Raw genomic sequence first — 23,381 nt, 5'->3', positions numbered from 1 at the left:
GCCTTTCTTGTATTTTGTTGAAAACTACAAAATGTATGTTCAAAATGTCTGCACATGCTGGCGGTGCCACAAGGCTCTCTACATGCCATCTTCACAGTTTCCAAGAACATGAGATCACAGCCCGACATTTTCACTTAGTAAAAAGGGCTGCCAGGGAGAATCTAAAGGTGAGGCACAAAAAAGTAGGTTTGTCTCCATTTTGAAGTTGAAGTCAGTGAACTTTTGAACATCCTGCAGAACGACTCCCCCATTGAGAGGTTTTGTCCAAACAGTTACAGATATCCTTGTGTGCAAGTTCTTTCTTATGTGAAAGACATTGCATCTGTGTGCTAAGTTTGGTCCAGTTCCCTCATTCATGGGTGTCGCAATGATCTGTGGGAGGTGAATTGGGTGAAGGTACTACAAATCCCATAATCCTTGGTCCATCCTCTCCCAAACTGCTGCAGCGTGTAAAGTGTGTTATTTGAGATATATATGCCAAGTTTGGTCCAGTCCTGTCATTCCTAGCAGTTGCAGTTGTCTCAGGAAGTGAGTGAAGGTATTGCAAATCCCATCATCCATGGTCCATCCTCCCCATACTGCACCAGGTTATAAATAAGGTCATGGGAGTTCTATCTGCCAAGTTTGGTCCAGTTCCGTCACTGGTGGGCATCGCAGTGGTCCATGGGAACCAAAGTGATTGAAAGTACTGCAAATCCCACCATCCATGGTCCCTCCTCCCCCAAACGGCACCAGGATGTAATGTGGGTCATGGGGGTTATGTGTGCAGTGTGGGCCAGGTCCGTTGTTCCTGGCGTTCATAGTGGCCCGTGAAAGTGGCTGCCAATCAGAAAGCTGCTACATACACAGATACATACATACATGCCCGTATGCATATACAAACACTGACTTTATTATATATACAGATTACTGAACAAATGAAAGTAAAGAATAGGCACTCTAATTATAGTAAATACTACCCCCACCCCTCCACCCCCCTCTTTCCCATCCCCGTTTACCTTTCCTAAACCCCTTTTTGATTTTTCCCTCCTCCCCTCCCCTTTTCCCCCCTCCCCTTTCCCCTTTTTCCCCTTCTTCCTTCTTCTTGACCAGAACTGGCACAGGAACACATTGGAATCGAATCCTTGCTCTCATTTTCATAGATCTTTCTTCTTGTTCTGATTTCAGTTTTCCTCTGATGGCGTAGGATATACAACTTGATGTATTTGTTGAGCTTGTGGGTGTTTTTCACCAACTGTTCAAGCAGTTCTGTATGCTTCTGGATCCATTCAGGTTTCACTTCTTCAGCAGCTGGTGCAGTCTCGGTCTTGCCCTGATTGGCCTGGGAAAAATGACAAAACAAGATCATTGTATCAACTTATGGGGAAAAAGAAATAGAGGTTTATCGAAATGACCATTTTGTTTTACTCTCCCTATCTTTGTGCCTCTTAACAGAAGCCTGATGTGTAAGCATAGAAAGCACAGACTAAAGGGACATTTTCTCAAAGTGTCAGTCTGCTGTTAAATACAGGGAGGAGACCTGTAAAAAGTGCTGTAACCTTTTTGGAAGGTGGTTCTTGCAGGAGTAGAGAGCAATGCAAATACATTTTCATTAGAAATATGCAAATAAAATAAAATATGTCAGACACTCAAATGGGTGGACTATACTGTTCAGTGTATAATGCATATATATAAATCTTACCTTAATGTTTTCCTTGTCTTTCCGTAAAATGTAAATGATAGCGAGGTCAATCACTGGAACAAGTACCAATGCACCACAAATAAGCATTTCTAAACCAAATCTATCTAAACCAAATATGCAGACATTGGAAGGTTCCTTCTGCTGCCGTTCCTTTGGTGGCAAATCAAAGCCAGTGGTTGCCCAGGCTGGTGTTTCGTCACAGAGGCAGACCCCAACAGACCCCAACAGAAGCGCAAAAGCAAACATCCTGACGGCGTGGTAGTCAAGCAGAAATACTTCTGTTAGAGAAGCTTCAATATGAGAACATCAGGCATGGAGAAATTCTATGAGGTCATAAAGGTCTCCTGATCTTTATAAGAAGTCTATGATGATGTCACGAATACATCAAGGGAGCAGTCCCAGAGAGAGAGAGAGAGAGAGAGAGAGAGAGAGAGAGAGAGAGAGAGAGAGAGAGAGAGAATGAATTCTTGCACATATTTACATATTGCTACTTGTAAATGACAAACAGTTTGGGAAAGTAAGTTGATATTTTAAAAATCAGTTTTTTGGGTTTGTTTTTTTTTTAAAAAAAGGCTTTCATGAGATACTGTATTTTGTGTTTCTATAGTAAAGGTAAAGGTGAAGGTTTTCCCCTGACATTAAGTCTAGTCGTGTCCAACTCTGGAGGTTGGTGCTCATCTCCATTTCTAATACTTTTTGATTTATTGCAATTGCTAAAGAGGACTAAGGCAATGTTGCGGGAATGGGATCGAGATTTCAACTAGTTTGGCCATGTTGAAGTGTAAGTTGCAGACGAAAAGAGTCCTTGAGCTTAGAGCAAAAGACAGAAAGTAGAAGGGATTTAATTCTGTCCTTTCCTTCAACTCTCCTGGAAGCCCAAGGGCTCAGAGCCATAGCAGCTGAAAAAGGGAGCATGCCTTAATATATGGCCAGCTATCCTTAAAATAGTGATAAGCAACTCCCAACTCCTGCCTCTTGGGGTTTATTCTGGTTTATCATCACTGTTGTAGAGGCTCTGACAGCCCTGGCATCTTTCTTTTTCCAATCTTGTCTGCTTGTGTCGAGCTATTTGTCCTTCAGGAGGCCATCAATCAGGGGAGTTGTTGGCAAGCAAATCCTGCATCTTTCAAAAGAGACTGAACATGCACACCAGGAAAAAGGGGGAAGGGAGTGGAGATGAAAACAGTTTGCTTTATAGAGGGGATGATTTCACTCAGAAACTAGCATGTACTCCAAAGGGTGCTTATTTGAAACTAAATATATCTGGAGCTCAACCCAGATTCATAGAATTGTAGGGTTTATTTACTTATATAAGTATTTGTCTATTGCCTCTCAGCTGCCAGGATCTCCCAGGGAAATGTACAGCAAATCAAAACAGACAAAACAAGTTAAAAATAATGTTTGAAATCAGATTTGTAAAACAATATTTTCACACACACACACACACACACACAAAACACTAAGAAAATAAAAAAGACCAGCTTGGCATGCCTCAACAGGATAGAATTAATGAAGTCTGAGACCACTTTAACTGCCATGGCTCAGTGTTATGGAATCATTGAGGTGGTATGCCGGTGGTGCAGCAAACTTCAACTCCCAGGATTTCATAGCATTGAGCCATGGCCGTTAAACTGTTGTCAAACTACTGAAGGTCATGGGGAATAGGGCTTGGCTTCTCTTAGGAAACAATACTATGGTTGGGATGCCACTATAGAGAAACAGATCTCAGGTTTCAGACCACCTTGCATGAGTTAGTCCATTGGATGACTACTTCCATGGTAATCTCGTCCTACCACTTCCAGGGCAGGAATCCAAATTTAAAACATCTTTGAGAGATCGTTCTCAACTCTTAATTGAATGAGAAACTGTCACATTCAATGAGCTCTTCCCTTCTGGTTTTGAATGGCCATCTTTAGTGTGATCATCAGTCAAAGGCCTTGCAACCAAGTGATCCTTTTATCATTGCTTCCTGGTCCAGGTTGGCCTCAGGAAGCAATGCTTACCCAGTCCACAACACTGAATGGCAACCAAGCTCCTCCTGGTTTGTTACCATGGATGTTCCACTTTGGAGTAAAGTGTGGAAGGGTTGCCAAAAGAAAATCTTTCTAGTCCTCCAGACCTAAAATATTATTATTTTAGAATAATGTAGAGTGCTGTTGCGAGATCATAGCAAATGCCGATGATATTCAGTTTATAGATTTCTCAGGACTAAAGTTATGTACTTGTACAGATGAGCTTGTTAAACTTTGTGGTCAGGGGCTATACTGACTGGAGAGTCGGTCAGTTCAAAAAGTAGCTTTTACTATCTGTATACAAGTTTGATTGATCTATTGAAGTTATCAAAACCAAAGCCAATCCTTTCCTGGATGGTTGATTTTCAGGTCTAGTGTGATATGTAGAAATCTGATAAAATTAACAAAGGCAGATGGACTGTTTTCTTTAAACAAACTTTCAGACTTGCATTAGATTTGCAATAGATTCCACACAACTAAATATTGTCGTCAGAAAAGATCACAGAATAAAAACATGCATTCTATTCCCAGATAATTGATTTCTTTGTTTTAGTGTCTTCCTTCCATCCAGCAATTTACCATTGTGGACAAATAATAATAATAATAATAACAATAATAATAATAATAATAATAATAATAATAATAATAATAATAATACTTGATGTTGCCATCCCAGGTGACAGTTGCATTGACGAAAAACAACAGGAAAAACTCAGCCGCTATCAGGATCTCAAGATCGAACTTCAAAGACTCTGGCAGAAACCAGTGCAGGTGGTCCCGGTGGTGATGGGCACACTGGGTGCCATACCAAAAGATCTCAGCCGGCATTTGGAAACAATAGACATTGACAAAATCGCGATCTGCCAACTGCAAAAGGCCACCCTACTGGGATCTGCACGCATCATCCGAAAAGACATCACACAGTCCTAGACACTTGGGAAGTGTTCGGCTTGTGATTTTGTGATGCGAAATCCAGCATGTCTATCTTGTTTGCTGTGTCATACAATAAAATAATAATAATAATAATAATAATAATAATAATAATAATAATAATAATAATAAACGTTATTTCTACCCCGCCACCATCTCCCCAAAGGGACTCAGGGCAGCTAACAAAATGCAGTAAAGTGCTGCATATAGACAATACATAAATCTAAAATGATAAAACCATAGAATTACAATCACACACATAATTACAATGTAAAACATTAAAATTCATAAAATGCAGTCATAGTTGCAGATAAAAACAAGTTGTTTCGATTGACATTACCCAGTGTTGATGTGATGCTCACAGGAAGTCCTTGGACTAATCCTTTAAAACCTACATAAGAGCAAAGGCTTGCTTAAAAGGCCATGTTTTTAAGTTAGAACGGAAGGCTTGAAATGACGGGGCTAGCCTTTATTGTGGAAGGGCATTCCAGAGCCGGGGCACCACCACCGAGAAGGTCCTCTCTCTCGTCCCTACCAACTGTATTTGAGACGGTGGTGGGACCGAGAGAATGACCTCCCCTGCAGATCTTAATGCCTGTGCCAGTTCACAGAAGGAGATACGGTCTCAAAGATAGGTTAGACCCAAAGCGTATAGGGCTTTATAGGTAATCACCTGCACTTTGAATTGAAACTTGTCGGGAGCCAGTGGAGCTGCTTTAGGAGCTTGCCCCAGTTAGAAAATAATCATGTTCCCCTCAAATCTCTGAATTATGAAGAATAAAGGAGCTTTCTTACTTGGCTTTCACTAAGGTTTCTCTCTCCCCCGCCACCCTTGTTTGTATTTAAGTGGAAATCAAACCATTACAGTGAAGTGTGTTACACTTGGCAATGTTCCTTATGCAAACAAAGGAATTGGCCATAAAGTTCAATGCTGTCATTGCTTTAGCCAAGTTTTTACTATACAAGTGTTTTAATTATAGCAAATGCTGTTGAAATATAAACACCCTATAAGTGTGGTTTCCACGTTTCAGCCCCTCTTTCTTTTTGTAAACGTCTCTTGAGTTTAATGGATTTTATTTTGTTTGAATGTTTTCCCCATGCCTTCTCCTAGCAAAGTTAGGAGCTGTACCTTTGGCCGAGATCTTGTGGTGTCTTCTTGTCCAAGCAAGTTTTGAGGATTTGGGGAACATTGAGAACAAACTGTTTATAAAGATGAATTTGTTCGTGCCATGATGAGAAAGTTTTCATTCCCAGCTGTGCCCAAATACAATTCCCATCCAAAAATGTATTCTTTCATTGGACTCCATTGCATCTTCACTTGTATTATTTTTCTTTTAAAAGAATGAGATAGGTTTTGAACACTTAATTTGCTCATTATTTATGGCAGGAGTGGACAACTATGGTCATCAGGATTTTTTTGGCTCACAACTGTAATTAGTCCTCATCAACATCGATGTTGGGAAATTCTAGGAATAATAGTCCTTAAGCCTGTGGGGCCCAACTTATGTTTGACGATTTTACTGTTTCATTTGTCTCAAACTACTGTGTGAGTAGTTGAAGCAGTGTTTGTAACAAGGTGTTGAACATATCATGGAACTGCCACCAAATTCATGTCCTTCCTCTTGATGAACCCTATCGGCAAAACGTAGCCCCATGCCACTTGTAACGGAGCTCCATGTAGTCATGCTGGCCACATGACCTGGAGATGTCTATGGACAACGCTGGCTCTTCGGCTTAGAAATGGAGATGAGCACCAACCACCAGAGTTGGTCACAACTGGACTTAACATCAGGGGAAACCTTTACCTTTACCTATGCCACTTGTTGGGAACATTTTTTGTTTTAAAAAAATCTAAAAATGTTTTTCTTTTTGGATACCTCCCCATAAGACTTAACCTATTATAACATGCATTGACAGGTGAAAGGCATGATTTTCAGTGGGTCTCCAGGGTCCTACATGGGGCTACTGCTATCCCCCTACTACTAACAGTTCCCCATTCATAACACATGCTTTGCCGTTACATGTTTCTGTTGCTTCAGTAGAGGTGAGGAAATGTGAAGTGAAACTACAACACAGGAAACAATCTTACATAGTACCTTTTAGTCTTAAATTTAAGTAAGTGAGCCAGTGTTGGTGGTTAAACTTGGATTTGAGAGATCCAGGTTCCAGTCCCATCCAGTCACAATATTTGTGAATTTTGGGTTAATGTATCATCGTTTTAAGCCAATAAAAATAGCCAAACCTCAAGAAATCCCTTTCAAAAGGATCACCTAAAAACAAGTAACATTTACATTACAGTAAAAACAACTCAACATCAACCATCATTATTCTGTTAATTGTGTGTCACCCCCCCCCCCCCCAAATGACGTTACTGATAGTACTGTCACTTAATATGCTACTTGGAAGCTGAGTTTGTGTTACATGTGTGTGTGCATTATCTGTATGTGTATGTGACACTTCTTCATGAAGTTGTCACTGGTTTTCTTTTTGAGTACCTGACCAAGTCCACTAATACTTTGCTTCATCTGTCAAGAGTCAGACGCCAGTTAGCATACAAAACAGAAAATAACATAAACACAGGAAATATCCTTGAAACACTTCACTTTTCAGTGTTTCGAGAGTAGATTGGACAATAATAACTCAAAAACGAGTCACGCTAATTTCCCATGCTGGGATTCAATAAAAAACTAAATAACGCTTCAATTCAGCTTTGGAAAACAAATAGAGTTAATTGCTGGAAAATAAACAAACTAGAAAAGCAATAAAGCTGCTTCCACAGTGCAGATAAGCCGAAAACCTCAAAGGGATGATGAATAGCCGTCGTCAGAAGAATCCAAGGTCAGGTCAGGAGGCAGCAGAAATTCCGAAAGACAAACCAATAGTCAGAAGCCGGGAGTAGCCATCAGTCAGAGGGAGTAGACAGAAGCCAGGTCAAATTCAATCCAAAGTCCGAAGAGGGTGCAGTCATCCAAAACAGGTCCACGATAAGACACAGCGAGAGCCAAGCTAGGTGATATCGGCAGATTCAAATCATAGTCCAAGTCCAGTCTTCATGGAAACACAAAGATCCCAATGGCGCCTCAGCAACACCTTGCCACACGCAAAGTGCAGTGGCCAAACATTCCCATTTTATTCCCCTTCCTCCTGGGTGACCAAACACTCACACCCAAACACCAGGTGTCCCAAATCTACTCAGAGTCTGAACTCCACACAGCTAGAGCTCGTGGATCTGGAGTACCTAGCAATTCGTCGGAGTCCCAATCATCCTGCCCACACTTAGCCCCATGAACACTTAAAGAACCATCCTCCCTTCTCCAAGCATCCCAATTGGGATCAGCTCCTGCAGAAACCCCAGGTTCAGAAGTATCCATAGGCCCCAAATCCCCAGACATCTCCAGTGGCTGTGCCCATTCAGTGCCCGCTTCCCCAGCCACCACCTGTTCCTCAGCATCCATCTCCCCATCTGAATCTTCCTCAGAAGATCCCCCATATAGCTCTCTAAGTCACTTCCTGCGCAACTCCTCCAGTGAACCCTCATCACGAGGGTTTTTTCTTCCTCTTCGAATTCCATCACCATCAACCATAATCCCTAAAGGTGCAGTCACAACATCAGCAGTGCAGATGACTCGAGTGGTACAGAGCCATTCTATATTTTTCATTTGGATACTGTTGTATAACTACTATTATGATGTGTTTCAAACATTCCTTTCCTTTTGTGTAGGACTTGACTTTTACTCTCCCTTTCTTACAAAACACACATGCTTTTGAAAACCGGTGAAAATCCCATCTCTGTAGGTGGTCTTGAGCTGAGTCACTGCCTTTCTGGCTTCAGCCCTCCACCTTCAATATGAAGGAAATTAACATCCATGCTCTATAACCCACATGAACAATGAAGCTCCTTGCAGTTGAATGTGGAAAAGCCTGCCCTTCCCAGGGGAGAGTGGGTGGGAGTTGGAGAGAGAGTTTCTAGACCATGAAATACCTAAAAAGGACTGTTAAGCTGATCAGGGATCAACATTGTATGTGTGTGTAAATTACTCATTTTTCCCCTGATAGTGATTTGTAGGCTTTTATAAACACCTGACTCCACTCTGCCTCTTGAGTCAGGTTAGCATTAAGTATGCTCAAGAATGTATTGAGTATGCTTAATATTATATATGAACTCCGTGCACTTGACAACTCCCTTCCTGAACGAGACAAGTGGTAATGGTTCCCAGACAGCTTAATCTATGTTAAAATGCACTACACAGCTTATTTTGTTTATCCATCCTTTGCATTTTTCCAGGGAGTGCTCTGTATTAAAAACAATGCAAGTGTAATTGTAAGGGCTACTGTACTGAGAATATATATGTGAAGAATTTAAAATCACATTTTTTTAAAATCCAAGAGAGCTGTTTTCTCCTTTGTAGCCCTGCTTGGTCCATGAGTCATCTGGAGAATCCCACCCTGGTGGTTCTGTGTTATCCTGGGTCTAATTTCAATTGTTCAGAGCAGGCCATTTAATGGGTTGACACCCACTTTGTGGAATGACCTTCGTTGTGATATTGGAACTGACCTGACCACTCATTTTTAGGTTCTTAGCTATTTTTGCAATACAGTTGCAGCCTCCCATGTATTCCATATAGACCAAAAATAAATTATCATATATTTATTTTATACATTGTTTTATTTGACCAAGGATATTGTGTATTGTAAATACTGCATATTAGGTTTTTTTTTTTACAATGTAGTGATCTAAGATAAGATGAAGATCAATATAAGCTGGTTCAACCACATAAGCTGTAACCTTTCCCCTCCTTTCCAGTTTTCACCTGGCTGCGTCCAAAGGTCATGGAGAATGCATCAGGGTCATGTTGGCACATGGTGCGGATGTAACTTCACAGGATGGAACAGGTATGCATGTGTTTGTGTTTCTCTCATTTTTCTTTTTCTCAGCGTATACAAATACAGTAGAGTCTCACTTATCCAAGCTAAACGAGCCGGCAGAACCTTGAATAAGCGAATATCTTGGATAATAAGGAGGGATTAAGGAAAAGCCTATTAAACATCAAATTAGGTTATGATTTTACAAATTAAGCACCAAAACATCATGTTATACAACAAATTTGACAGAAAAAGTAGTTCAATACGCAGTAATGCTATGTAGTAATTTCTGTATTTACGAATTTAGCACCAAAATATCATGATATATTGAAAACTAACTACAAAAATGCCTTTGATAATCCAGAACCTTGGATAAGCGAGTCTTGTAGAAGGCTCAGCCTTCCGGGATATCAGATCAGATCTCCAAGTTAGCAATTCTTCAACAGCAGCAACAAAATTAAAGGAATATTGGAAAGAGAAGCTGTTGAATTGTGATATATATACACAAATTCTAATCCATTAGCTATGGTTTAAAGGGAGGTAGTGGTTTCTTGGCACACTGGATACATTAAATGTTAGTTTTTAACAAGCTGCATGCTCAGATGGATTCCTTTTGTTTCTTTTTAAAGACATTATTATACCAATCCTTTACTGATGCTATGCACTAGAAAAGACTTCCCTGACATACATTTATTTACCTCCTTATCCAGGTCACACACATAACTTGAAAAAGTGGTTTGAGAGAGCTGTAGCTCCTCAAATCCTCTAGCCAACATGGTTAGTTCTGGCCACCTTATATATCATAGGTACACTTAAACAAAGAACAAGCAAGTTCTCCAATTCTGGACAGGCAGTCTTCCTCTGCAAACTTCTTGCACATTATTCCAAATTCTAAGTGCCATTTTTGTTTTAATAGCACATCTCACTGTACTTGCAGTATCTGAAATCAATGTCTGTTTACACAGGGCACAGCGCTTTACATCTTGCTGCCAAGAACAGCCACCCAGATTGCATCAAGAGGCTGCTTCAGGTGAAGTATCTAGATTTGTTTCTCTTCAGTAACACTTCTATTTCCTGGTAAACACAAGGAGGCTTTTAAGTTTTTCTTTAACGCAGCCTCTTAAGGGGGAGTTAGAAGAGTCTGCCATCAAATCCTTCATGTTAATAAAGCACCCTGTGATCATGAGAATCAGGAGAGCCTTGAACAAAGTTGTCCTTCATTGCTTTCCTTCAGATAGTGAAAACTAGTTAGATGATGTTGGTAGGAGTGAAACAAGACTTGGGCTTTCTGAGGATAAGATGCAGACAGTCTCCATAATACATGCATAGAAGTTGATTGGAGTGCTTTTATTCTACTGTGGCATTGAGAAAGTATCCACAACAGACTAGTTTGAAAGGAAACTCAAAATACTTTGTATGGCATACAGAGCTCTGTCTACCAACAGAGAAAAGGGTTGGGAAGTTCAGGAGGAACAATCAGGACTCTGCTGATTGATACTGTTGCCTTACTACCCTGTGGTAGGGTTGATCCTGACGCCTGAGCCACAGCTTGATTTTGACTATTACGATCCAGTAGGTAGGGATCCACTATGGTGGCATATGATATGTATAGACCACGCATGGGCAAACGTTGGCCCTCCAGGTATTTTGGACTCCAACTCCCAGAAATTCCAGCCAGTTTACCAGCTGTTAGGAATTGTAGGAGTTGAAGTCATAAATAGGTGTCTAGTGTCTAGATCCAGGAAAGTCATGCTACCTCTCTATTCTGCCTTGGTCAGACCACACCTGGAATCACACTGTGTCCCATTCTGTGCACCACAATTGAAGGGAGATGTTGACAAGTTGGAATGTGTCCAGATGAGGGAGACTAAAATGATCAAGGGTCTGGAGAACAAGCCCAATGAGGAGCGGCTTAAAGAGCTGAGCATGTTTAGCCTTACAGTCAATAGGCTTAGAAATTGTGGGAGTTGAAGCCCAAAAAATCTGGGGGATTGAAGTTTGTCCATGCCTGGTATAGATGATGTAGCATCTGAGAGAACTGTTTTAGTGTGGGCCTAAAGAGTAATGAGCGCAGTAGCTGCCAAAACAAACACTGTGTTTATTCTGAAAGATGGTTCAGTTTCCCAACTAAGAATAGTTCTTGTCTGATTTGTCTGCTAATGCATTTGGTAGTGTGTCTGAAATGATGGATTGGCCTCTATATTTGTATTTTGGTATTAAAATACCTTCTTCATGTTTACCTGTGAAAAGAGTTTCATGATACAGCCGGCCTGGATGCTTTCCAGTCAGGCTTCCGCCCTGGCCATGGGACGGAGACAGTCCTGGTTGCCATTACAGATGAACTTCGTCGCCAGTCTGATAGCGGCAGATCAGCGCTACTGGTACTTCTCGAACTTACCGCAGCGTTTGACACCATTGACTACGATCTAATGATTCACCGTCTTGCCATGTCCAGAGTTTGCAGTCAGGCCCTCAATTGGTTCAACTCATTTCTGCGAAACCGGAGCCAATGCGTGGAGTATATGGATCAAGTCTCTGACTGATCTCCCCTCCTATGTGGAGTACCCCAAGGTGCAATTCTCTCCCCTCTTCTCTTCAACATCTACGTTAGACCCCTTGCTAGTTTGGTTCGGAGTTTCGGCCTAGACTGCTATCAATATGCGGACGACAGCCAACTCCTTCTGCGCTTGGAGCCTGGAGCAACGTCAATACCAGACAATTTCACCTTATGTCTGGAGGCTCTGTCGAACTGGCTACGTGCTAGTAGACTGAAGGTGAACCCGGCGAAGACTGAGATTCTCTGGCATGGCCGCTCGACTGGTCTGGCCCACTTGCTACCCACCTTCGATGGTGCTGCCCTATCTCCTTCGCCTACCGTTAAGAGCCTGGGTGTCGTTTTAGATTTGCAGCTGACAATGGAAGCTCAAGTCGCTGCTGCCAGCAAACAGGCCTTTTTCCACCTACGACAAGCGAGGCAACTGGCACCCTATCTATCTGATGAGGTGCTGGCAACAGTCATCCATGCCACGGTCACGTCTAGGCTGGACTATTGCAACGCCCTGTATGTTGGCCTTCCGATGTCCACGACCCGAAAGCTCCGTATTGTTCAGAATGCGGCAGCCAGGCTACTCACAAGAACACCCATGAAATGCCATATAACACCAGTGCTGCAGCATCTGCATTGGCTTCCAACTGATTGCCGTGGTCTATATAAGATGCTAGTTCTGACCTTTAAAATTCTTTACGGCCAGGGCTCATCGTACCTTAGGGACCGTCTCTCCTTCTCCCATCATCGGAGGTCGCAACGACCATCCCAACGAGACTTACTTTATGTACCGGGTCCTAGAGAAGTGCACTTGGAAAGGACCAGGCGCAGAGCTTTTTCTATTTTTGCCCCTGCCTTATGGAATGCCTTGCGGCCCATATGAGAGCCATGCGTGAGTTAGGGCCTTTCACCCTAGCACTCAAGACCTGGCTCTTTACTAGAGCTTTTAATCTGTGTTAATTTTATCAATATTTGTATGTATGTATTTTATCCTTTACCATTTTATCTTGTAAATTGCCTAGAGCATCGTGGATGGAGGGCGATTAATAAGTAATTAAATGATGATGATGATGATGATGATGATGATGATGATGATTTTCTTTTTGGAAAGAACTATTAGCCATAAGACAGACCTTACATTTTCATTACAGATTTTAGAGTTCATTTTTATGCCATTACTCACATCTCTTGCTTAGGGTATACTTCCACTTTTAACAAGCTGAGGATAATCCACTCACGGTCCTTGTAAATCAGTGGTTCCCAGCCTTTGGGCCTCTAGGTGATTTGGACTTCAATTCCCAGAAATTCCAACCAGCTTACCAGTTGTTAGGAACTGTGGGAGCTGAAGTCCAAAACAGCTGGAGGCCCAAAGGTTTGGAACCACTGTTGTAGATCAAATACTTGGAAGAATTGTGGTAGTGGCAATTACAACACTCAAAATTCCCTTGACCATGCTAACTGGAGCATTCTGGGAATTTCAGCTTCCCGAAATAACGTTTTCAAGCTCTTCCTTCAACACCAAAGCTACAAAATAAAGCAAGTGTACCTCTACATTGTAAATTATTGGAGTTTGACAATACTTTACTGGCATAGAATGATAGAGTTGGAAGAGACCTCATGGGCCATCCAGTCCAATCCCCTGCCAAGAAGCAGGAAATCGCATTCATAGCTCAGTGCTATGGGATCCCGGGATTTATAGTCTGGTGAGGCATCAGCACTCGTTGGAAGAGAAAGCTAAAGATCCTACAAAATTACAATGCACATAATTCTATAGCACTGAGCCATAGCAATTTAAGTGATATCAAACTGTATTAATTCTACAGTGTAGAGTCATCCTACGTTTCCACCTCAAAAAACATTTGTGCCAGTCTTCTAGAACCGTGCTGCTCAAAGTGACGATCTGTGCTTGTCTGCAAGTTATTGGCTGCCTATCCACAAGGAAGACAGAAACAGTTGTAATCATGAAATCTTGGAAAACTGGAAGGAAACTTCTGCTAGTCCCCAACATTATATTGCTCAAGTATCACTAACTCGTTAAGAATGCTTTCAGTGCCTTTCAGAACTTCTTCTTGAAAGCAATTCACCAAAAATGACTGGGAACTTGAAAATGCTTTGCAGCCAAATGTTCTTAACTTACATGGCTCTGCAACTTAAATATTTTATCCTTTTATGATCCCTATCTTTCTCTTCTTTTTCCCCTTTTAGTACTGATTACCTGAGGGTTTTTTTTTGTTCTTTTGAAAACAAAATAACATTTACTTATCATAAAAATCTTTGCTTTCCTTACCTTACCATTTTTACAGGCTAAATGTCCAACTGAGAACACAGACAACTCTGGGAAAACAGCTTTACATTATGCAGGTAGCTTATCTTCTCTTTTTCTGTACCACTTCTTTCTTGTTAGAACCCTGCCCTTGTTTGGTCCATGTTTTCAATTTCATTTGTGTTTGGAAAATTAGATTCCCTTTTATTTTTCTCCCACCTTTCTCTCAACATGGGACCCAAGATGGTTTAAGTTATTTGGGGCCAGGGAGTTAGGTCCTGTGGAGCAAAAAGCTCTGGTCAAGATAGATATGTGGAATTAGAAGATCTAAGACAAACCTTAGGAGGTTGGGGAGAAGTGCCCAACCTGATGGTGATGCAGCAGGTAGTTCTATCTTGTGGATGGGAGCTTTGCAGTGCATCCCAAAGGACAGTCCGTGGAAAGGGAAAGCAGAGCTGTACACAGTTGCTGGATCAATGTGCATGTTATATAATTGCATTGCCAGACTAATAGAGGAATTGTATACCTCCTTACACAAATAGAAGAACAAACAACCCAGTTTTGCAACCAGGAAGTATACAAGAATGGTTTCCCAGTTGCATTCTTTTCTTGGATGACAATTCCCAGATACCCCTTGCTTTGGAGATTCTGGGAATTGTAATCCAAGAAGTAATTTTACCAAGCTGTGATTGCAATAAATGTCAGATGTAATTATTACCTTCTTAATTTTTGGTTGGTCACTGCTGGAGATACACTGAAAGGCTCAACCAGCATTCCAGCATTCCTAATTTGTTTTGTTAAGGCCATTTTTGTGTATGACAAGAGTGCAATTATTCTCCTCTGTGAGCCTTTTTCTTAATATTAACATGTCTAAAGGAGCCAGTACAAAAAAAAATTGGAATTGAATGTGCTCTTCTCTCTTGAGTTTTCTCATGAGGAGGTTGAACAGGTGTGTCTTCTTCACTAAACCATGAAGAAGAACAAATGTATTATGGCAGGAGTAGATCACCTAGTACCCATTAAATATTTCGAGCCATATAAAATGCCTCAACCAGCATGATCAGTAATCAGGAATCATGGGAATTACAATGCAAAATATTTGGCAGGCAAAACTTGTTTACCTCTGAGTTATGGCATAACCCATTAAAAGGTTAATACTAAAATACATTTTATAAATTTGAGGTAATACTATACTTTTCATTGTATTTTTGTACATCTGGCAGGTGTTTTTTAACCTTTTAATTCTTTACCTCTTGTTTTTTTAAGCTGCATGTGGCTGCCTTCACGGAGTTCAGCTCTTGTGTGAACACAAATGTCCAATTAACGTCAAAGATGTGGTGTGTATGCATTATCTCATGAAAAAAGATATTTTTTTAAAAAGCTATTACTTACATTTTCATTCATGGAAACTTGTTCTGGGAACTTTTTGGAATTTTGCTTGCAGTGAATTCAATTTCTGTTCTTTTCTTTATGGTAAATTAACTTAATGACCTCTGCCTGCAGAGTATTTGGAAAAGAAACCTGTTTGTATATTGCACAGCCTCTTGCCCCTTTCAAACAGCAGATTTGCCTCCCATATAAATTATCAGGCTGCCTTAACTGGAGTTAAGGAGATTATGAGTGGTTGATTTTGTGCTCTCACATTTGCTCTGTGAGAGTGGCTCCATTGGAAAGAAGTGTTTTACCCTGCTCTTCAGCCAAAGGTTGTTGTGACATGAAAGGAACAAGGGATGAGGACAAAGGAAGGAAACCAATCCAGGCCCTGTTTCTTGAAAATGACAGTGTTTCTATAATGACCACTTTGAGCTGAAAGAGAAGAAACCAAATGAGTCAGCAGATAGCTGCTTCTTCCAAGTAAATCAATTATGCACAAAGACCTTGTCAAAATATAGCATCAGTTGGTCCTTGATTAGGTCTTATTCGGTGATTGAGCTATTTGTTTAGTTAAACTTTTTGAAAATCCATCTATTGTTATCCATAGGATTCTGAGAGAGGCAAAAGAGGATAAATTGTACCCAGCAATATTTCCATGCATTTCTAGAAATGTTCCCTTGTCTCATTCACAATACAGTTTCGTGTATATGTGATAGTTTCTCACACATATGGAGTAGGGTTCTAGTTTGTAGTGCACACTTCTGAAATTAATCTCTTAAAATTTGCTTAAATTGATAACTTTAATCTCTTTTTCCTTCTGCTAGGATGGGAATATTCCTTTGTTACTTACAGTACAAAATGGGCACACAGAAGCATGCAAATACCTTCTGGAACATGGAGCAGATATCAATTCCAGGGATAAAAATGGAAGGTATTATTAAACTTGAGCCTGTGCAATGTAATGGTTTGAGTATTGGATTGCAATTCTGGGCATTGTGGGGTTCAAATACCCATTCAGACACAAAAAAAAACCACTAGGTGATCTTGGCAAGTCATACTCTCTCAGCCTCAGAGAAGGGCAAAGCCAAACCCCTTTGAACAAGTCTTGCCAGGAAAACCCCACAATAAGTTTTTTTGGGGGGTTGCCATAAGTCAAAAAGGTTTTTAAAGCAATACTAAAGTAACTTCATTTCCTTGGACATTTTCATAATCTTTTCATTTTTAGTAAAATGTTGAAGGCAGATAGTATCACTGATATTTGCATGAACTTCACTGACTTGCATCAAAATAAAACAAAATACACCAAACAGTGGTAACTTTCACTGGGCCAACTAAAATGTACCCAAAAAAATTATCCAAGCTTTCAAAGCTGTACTACCTTCTTAATCAGGTAACATTTTGCCTCAGATGCAACTTCTCTTGTCAGTTAAGATAGTCTGGAGGGATTTCAATGAAGGCAGAGGCCCTTTTTGGCCATGTGAGAAATAGGGACAAAGGACAATATAAGATAGGTAATAAAATCTCAAATGTATTAGCAACAGAAAAGTAACTTCTCTTGACGTCTAGGTTGTCCCCAACATATGCAAAGCAGATTTGTATCCTAATTGTTTTTTCCAGATTTTGCAGAAGTAGATTTTGCTTGTTCCATAATTAAAATTTTTGGACAAGAAGAGCTTATTTTTCTTTACTTTTACTTTGTGCTGTTTATCTTATTCATTTGCTCACTAGAAGTGTTTTATACTTATATGTGAATAAACGAGCTCTTAAGTGTCTTTGGTATGTTAGCTTGAAAGCTATGTACAAAACGATGCCATTTCTTTCTTGGTGAGAAACCCATTTTGAAATAATTCAGCATTATCATCACAGTTCTCCCTTTTAATATTTTCACTCTTTTTGGGTACTTTTTGCACCTCCCATCAGGCTTCCGGTTTACTGAAGTATGTAATGCCAACTATGCTTTTAACAGGTCTTTGCCAAGAAGGTATAACAGCAAAAGTTAACTGTTCTAAAATACAGTTCTGTGTGCTGTCTCTTATGATTGGCCATGCTGGTTGGGGGAGCTGTAGGCTAAAATATGGCCTTGTCCCTTTTATAACACGCAATTAATCCCCATGACATTTTGCCTGCAAGATAAAACCGTCCCAGGCTTACATGCTAACATGCAAACGCTATGCTTGCATAGGGTCTATGCCTGGTATCCTTTAAAGCTAAATACAATTGAGACAAGAGTTTAGGTCTGTGTAGGGAAATGCCTTATACTCAATCAGATCCATGGCCCACCACATATAACATATTAATACTGTTGGCATTGGCTGGAAGCAGCTTTTCAGGATTTCATACCGGATTCTCTCCCAGTTCTACCTGTAGAAGCTAGAGCAGGCATAGACAAACTTCAGCTCTCCAGATGTTTTGGACTTCAACTTTCCTAATTCCTAAAAGTCAGTAAACTGGCTGAGATTTTTGGAAGTTGAAGTCCAAAACTTCAAGTTTGCCCATGCCTGCTCTAGCTTCTACAGGTAGAAGTGGAGAGACTCTGGCATGAAATCCTAAAAAGCTGCTTCCAGCCAATGCCAACAGTATTAATATGTTTACATTAGATCAGTGGTTCACAAACTCTGGGTGCCTGAGTGTTTTGGCCTAAAACTCCCAAAAATCCCAGCCAGTTTATGAGCTGTTAGGATTTCTGGGAGTTGAAGGCCAAAACATCTGGGGACCCTTCCCTACACAGAGATTGAAACACACATTCTAATATGGTTCCTCCCCAAGACCAAGGCTGTGAAGTTCATCCACCAAATCTTAGATTATAAGCCAACACCATTTCTCCTGTCCCAACACTCATTTCTTCATAAATTCCAAATGTGTATTAATTGGTAATAACAGATTTACTGCAGTAAAGTGGTAGTATGGGACAATTCATCTCCACCATTAGAATCATAAGGCTACTGGGGTCGATAGAACCTGGTATATGTTTATTTAATTATATTTTCTGAACAAGAACACTTTTTGGAAGTCCTATGAAGTTTGCAACAAAATAGAAATGGAATATTATAAGTTGTTATTTTGAGGCTGGAATCAAAATTAATATATTGCTATCAACTCCAGCTGCCAAGAAGTGCTTCCAGCTCCTTGACACCAAATCCAACTCGACAACCCTGCCGAAGACATGCTGTTTATACACAAAACATATATACATACATACATAAACACACATATATGTACATTTATCTTGGATGTTATACACACAGAATGTCTGTTCTCAGACATTTTGTCTGCATGTGGACTCTCTTCAGGCTAGAAGTGAATAAGATGGATAGTCTTTTGCACTGTTTTGAACTTGTATATGTTTGGCCTGTATGAGTTCTGTTACACAGTTAGTCTCCCATCCCTATTGCTCTTCTTTATGTTGTCTTTCTTCCTTCTTTCTCCAGAACTGCTCTCATGCTGGCATGTGAAGCTGGAAATCTCAACATTGTGGAAGCCCTGATCCGAAAAGGCGCGGATGTACATTTAGCTGACGCACTTGGACACAATGCCCTACATTATGCCATGCTCTCTGAAAATACCAGTGTTCAGAATCTCCTTCAGTCAAAAATTGTTCAAGACGCTGGTATGTCTAAGTTTCTTAAAGTCTTCCTAAAATGGCACTAGGCGTGTCTGCGTTCTCTTGCCCCCTATTTTGTTTTTCTTGCCTTAATGTTTCAGCCAGGGTTATGTTTCACACTGAACTAAGCTTCAGATGAACTACCAAATTTTCCAGTATTGGTTACCAAGAAGAATTATAATTAAATCTTTATGGCAAATGCCTCTTTTAGCATAATTGGAGACAACTGGGGAAAACAAGTTTAAGGGTTACAATGAAAAGCAGTTTTATAATTGATTGTTTACAGTGGGCTATTTGATTAGTCTCCAAAAGGTGTTTGCTGAAGGATAGATGCATTATATCAAGCACACAGAGGTTCGGTTGGGCTCTTTGGCTGTGAGTCTGCAATTTTCTATATGCATTTCTCTATAAATACTGCAGCATATCATGAGTCCTGCATAAGGAGAAAGGCAGGATATAGTTTGGATAAATAATCATAATCATAATAATTGTATTTCTTACCCACCTCTCCTCATGGCTCGAGGCAGGTTACAGCATAATTAAAACACATAAATATTGTCAAAATTCTATACACACTTTAAAATATATTCTATAAAAGATACATATTTAAAATGTATTTCTATACAATACATATTAAGATACACATAACAGAGATTAATCACAAGAAACAAGTTTAAAATTAATGTTTAAAAATGTCTGGGTAGGCCTGCTGGAAGAGATAGGTCTTTAGATGGGTTTTCAATCAAAATTATAAATAAAAGCAGATAAATAATAAATGATACTGATATTAAGATGAATGTTGTTGATATCAACACAATTGAATTCTAAATAACCACAAGTTTAAGGTCAAACTGTAAACATATCAAACTGTAAATATTTCATCTTTTAAATATCTCATATTGTCTATATAAAGCATAGTATTCTCTTTCTCTTTTGCAGAAGCCAAGTCACCAGCAAGGTCAAAACAGGTAAAACGAACTAAAAAGACAGAAATACTTCATTACCTTTGCACTTTTAGATAAAGAAATACTTAGGAATTCCAATCTGTCAGTGTTTTGAGCTCTATGTGCAACTTGATTAAATTTCATTATTGGCTTCTGTAACCTGTTAACTGATTGCGATTGTATCAGGACTGGATAGAAGACAATGGCAAAACCTCCCTAAACAAACCTGGCCAAGAAAACCCCCAGATAGGTTTGCCTTCAGGTTACTGTAAGTTGGAAATTACTTTGAAAGCCCAAAGTTTCCCAATGTGGGTTAATTTCTTAAGCCATTTTGTGGTATATGGTTCCACGTTGTGTGCAGAAATTGGAGTGAAGCTATTTCAACAGCACTTAACCAAGTTGGGCTAACAATGTGATGTTAAAACCCATTGAGCAAAGACATAACATGTATTGTTCATAGGGGCAAATATAGAACATGGATTTTGGACCATAGGTTATCACCATCCATTTTTTTCTCATTATCCAGAAGCAGTCTCTGGCTTGCTATGGTATCAGAACAAAATGACTAGTAACAGGTGATAGTGCAAAAATATAGGGGGTTGATGCGTATCCTACAATAAATGCACTGTGAAACTGAGATTTTCCTCATTATGCACCTCAGGAGGGGACATTGAAACTCCTTTGCCACAATTTTCTTCCCCTAAATAAGCCCTAATGGGAGCTATAAAAACCCCAAATTGGTACCAAATTATGTTTGTTTTAGTTATGGATAGGGAAAATAGGGGCCACCGGTGGCATAGTGGATTAAACCACTGAGTTGCTGAACTTACTGAAAGATCGGCAATTAGAATCTAGAGAACGGGGTGAGCTCCTGCTGTTAGCCCCAGCTTCTGCCAACCTAGCAGTTCAAAAACATGCACATGTGAGTAGATCAGTAGGCACTGCTCCGGCGGGAAGTTAACGGCACTCCATGCAGTCATGCTGGCCACATGACCTTGGAGGTGGCTATAGACAACGCCGGCTCTTCACCTTAGAACTGGAGATGAGCACCAACCCCCACAGTCGGACACAACTAGACTTAATGTCAGGGGAAAACCTTTACCTTTACTAGGGGAAATAAGACAACATAAAATCTTCTGCTGAGTTCACATAAACCAAGGGTATCAAACCCACTTTCACTGAGGGCCGCATCAGTCTTATGGTTGCCTTTAAAGGGCCATTCATCATTGTAAAACTGAATAAATTTAACTACATTGCCCTGGCATTGAAAACCACACAGGCCACATAAAATAACACGGTGGGCAGCATTTTCACCACAAGAGTTGTGTTTGACATGTGTGGCCTAAAGCATAATTAAGATTAACCACAGTTTCAGGTTTAGGTGTAACAATTAACTATTGCAAAAAGTTTCAAATCCCACTTCACCCACACAAGAAGAGAAGAGTAGAGGAAGCAGTACATGACCTAAGGCTCACGAAAACTTGAGTTAGAGGTGGAGAATCAGTGATCCCCCATCTGTTGTAAGTTTCCAACTTCTGTGAGCCTCAGGAAGCATGACCTCATTAGGAATAATGGGAGTTGCAGTAGAGCGATATCGAGAGAGCTGAGATTTTCCATCTCTATTCTGAACTTAACATTATTTTAGCATTGTGTTTAGGCAATTCAGTGTAGCATCAGAAGGCTCAAAATAGTTTATTGTGGTGTATTAAATTTAAGCACTTACATGGCCAAGGGCTTGATACATGTACATCTTCCCTTGTGCCAGCTGGACTGCTGCCCTAATGGTTGGGTTGCTGACCTGAAGGTTGCCGCTTCAAATCCGCTAGATGGGGTGAGCTTCTGTCTGTCAGCTCTAGCTTGCAGGGACATGAAAGAAGTCTCCCAGCAGGATCATAACACATCTGAGCATCCCCTGGGCAGCATCTCTGTAGACGGCCAATTCTCTCACACCAGAAGCGACTCAAGTCATGTTCTCAAGTCGTGTCTGAGACAATAAAAAAAATTCAGCTGTGTGGAAGGGCCTGGGTTTGCCAGATACTGCTCTCTCCCATCTGACATGATTAAAAAAAATCTCCCCAATCAGGAATGAAAAATGCTGCGGAGGAGTTGTGATGAACACCTAATTATTTGTGAAGTATTTTTTCTTATGACAAGTTCTTTTGTCCCTAACTTGAGGATTTTAACAATTACCAAAACAGTTGGGCTTATCTAGCTGTGTGTTTTGCAAAACACACAACAATGGGGGAGCTTTTTTAAAAAATCAGAAGCATGAATGACCTTGGAAAAAGAGGGAGGAAAACCTCCTTTTTCTGGCTTTGCTGGGAGAGTTTGGCATTCAACAGGAAGATTAGTAAACTGCTTGGGGATATGAATAGCCTTGCATCTGAGCTCACCATTCAGTGGGGAAAATGTGTGCTTTTATTCACTACATTTAATTTGCTGAAGCATGAATACCAGAAGGAGGCAGGGTGAGCTCATAGTTAAGCATGTGACATAACAGTGTGCTATACAAGCAAAGGCATGTATCGTTTTGAAATGTTCATGTAACTTTTAAAAGTTTTTTTCCCAATAAAAGGAGAAAAAAAATAACTTTTAACGCAGACCTTACTAACCAACTAACATACTTCCCTTTTCTGGCCTGTGAAACTTTCCAGCATGATCAAGTCTCTAGATTAAGTTCAGAAAGAAGTGGAACTCCAAAAAAACGCAAAGCCCCACCGCCACCTCCAGTCAGTCCTGTCCAGGTAAAGAGCCAAGTCCAACTTCCAACACGTTGCTATGTATAGATGGGGTGGGGTGGCGGACGGAGCAGAAATGTCCGGTTGGGAATAGACGGGGGTACTTCTGGTGGCGCAGTTCCTTTTTTAAATGTGTGCCTCATGAGTGAATTCTTGCAAGGATAGAAATAGGGTGGCCTGATTTTGAAAACCCAGATTAGTTAATGCTTTCCAGGAGGGCTGTTGGGAATGTGACAGGATCCTAAGTTTGGAGCAGCAGAGCTTTAATAAGCCTCCTCCTTTCATCCAAATGCTGACAGTCTTTGCCTTTCAACCACTTGCTTAAAATTCTTGGACTCGTATAAATGGCTTTGTGCATGGGGGTGCATAGCAATTGAACCAGAAGTTCAATATTGAGCAGAACCGTTACTTCGGTGACTGCCTGGCTGCA

The 23,381-nt window shown here is 40.4% G+C and overlaps 1 protein-coding gene across 3 annotated transcripts in view; it reads left to right on the top strand.

Moving 5' to 3' along the window:
- Positions 1 to 23,381, top strand: part of rai14 (retinoic acid induced 14) — a 135,576-nt gene that overhangs the window by 97,154 nt on the left and 15,041 nt on the right. The window contains exons 1-9 of one of the 3 annotated variants that reach the window (XM_062972512.1): positions 2,164 to 2,198; positions 9,428 to 9,516; positions 10,452 to 10,516; positions 14,335 to 14,392; positions 15,561 to 15,631; positions 16,493 to 16,599; positions 19,097 to 19,275; positions 20,209 to 20,237; positions 22,868 to 22,957. In XM_062972512.1, the coding sequence (XP_062828582.1) occupies positions 2,179 to 2,198; positions 9,428 to 9,516; positions 10,452 to 10,516; positions 14,335 to 14,392; positions 15,561 to 15,631; positions 16,493 to 16,599; positions 19,097 to 19,275; positions 20,209 to 20,237; positions 22,868 to 22,957 (708 nt within the window). In that variant the 5' untranslated portion in view covers positions 2,164 to 2,178. Of the gene's footprint in view, positions 1 to 2,163; positions 2,199 to 9,427; positions 9,517 to 10,451; positions 10,517 to 14,334; positions 14,393 to 15,560; positions 15,632 to 16,492; positions 16,600 to 19,096; positions 19,276 to 20,208; positions 20,238 to 22,867; positions 22,958 to 23,381 lie in introns of those variants that run through there. The other 2 variants (XM_062972510.1, XM_062972511.1) reach the window with 2 other exon arrangements.

This window comes from Anolis carolinensis, chromosome 2 (genome assembly GCF_035594765.1).
Source record: "Anolis carolinensis isolate JA03-04 chromosome 2, rAnoCar3.1.pri, whole genome shotgun sequence".
NCBI classification, from domain to species: Eukaryota; Metazoa; Chordata; class Lepidosauria; order Squamata; family Dactyloidae; genus Anolis; species Anolis carolinensis.
The sequence above is the reverse complement of the archived record's forward strand: the minus strand, read 5'-3'. Positions and strand labels throughout refer to the sequence as shown.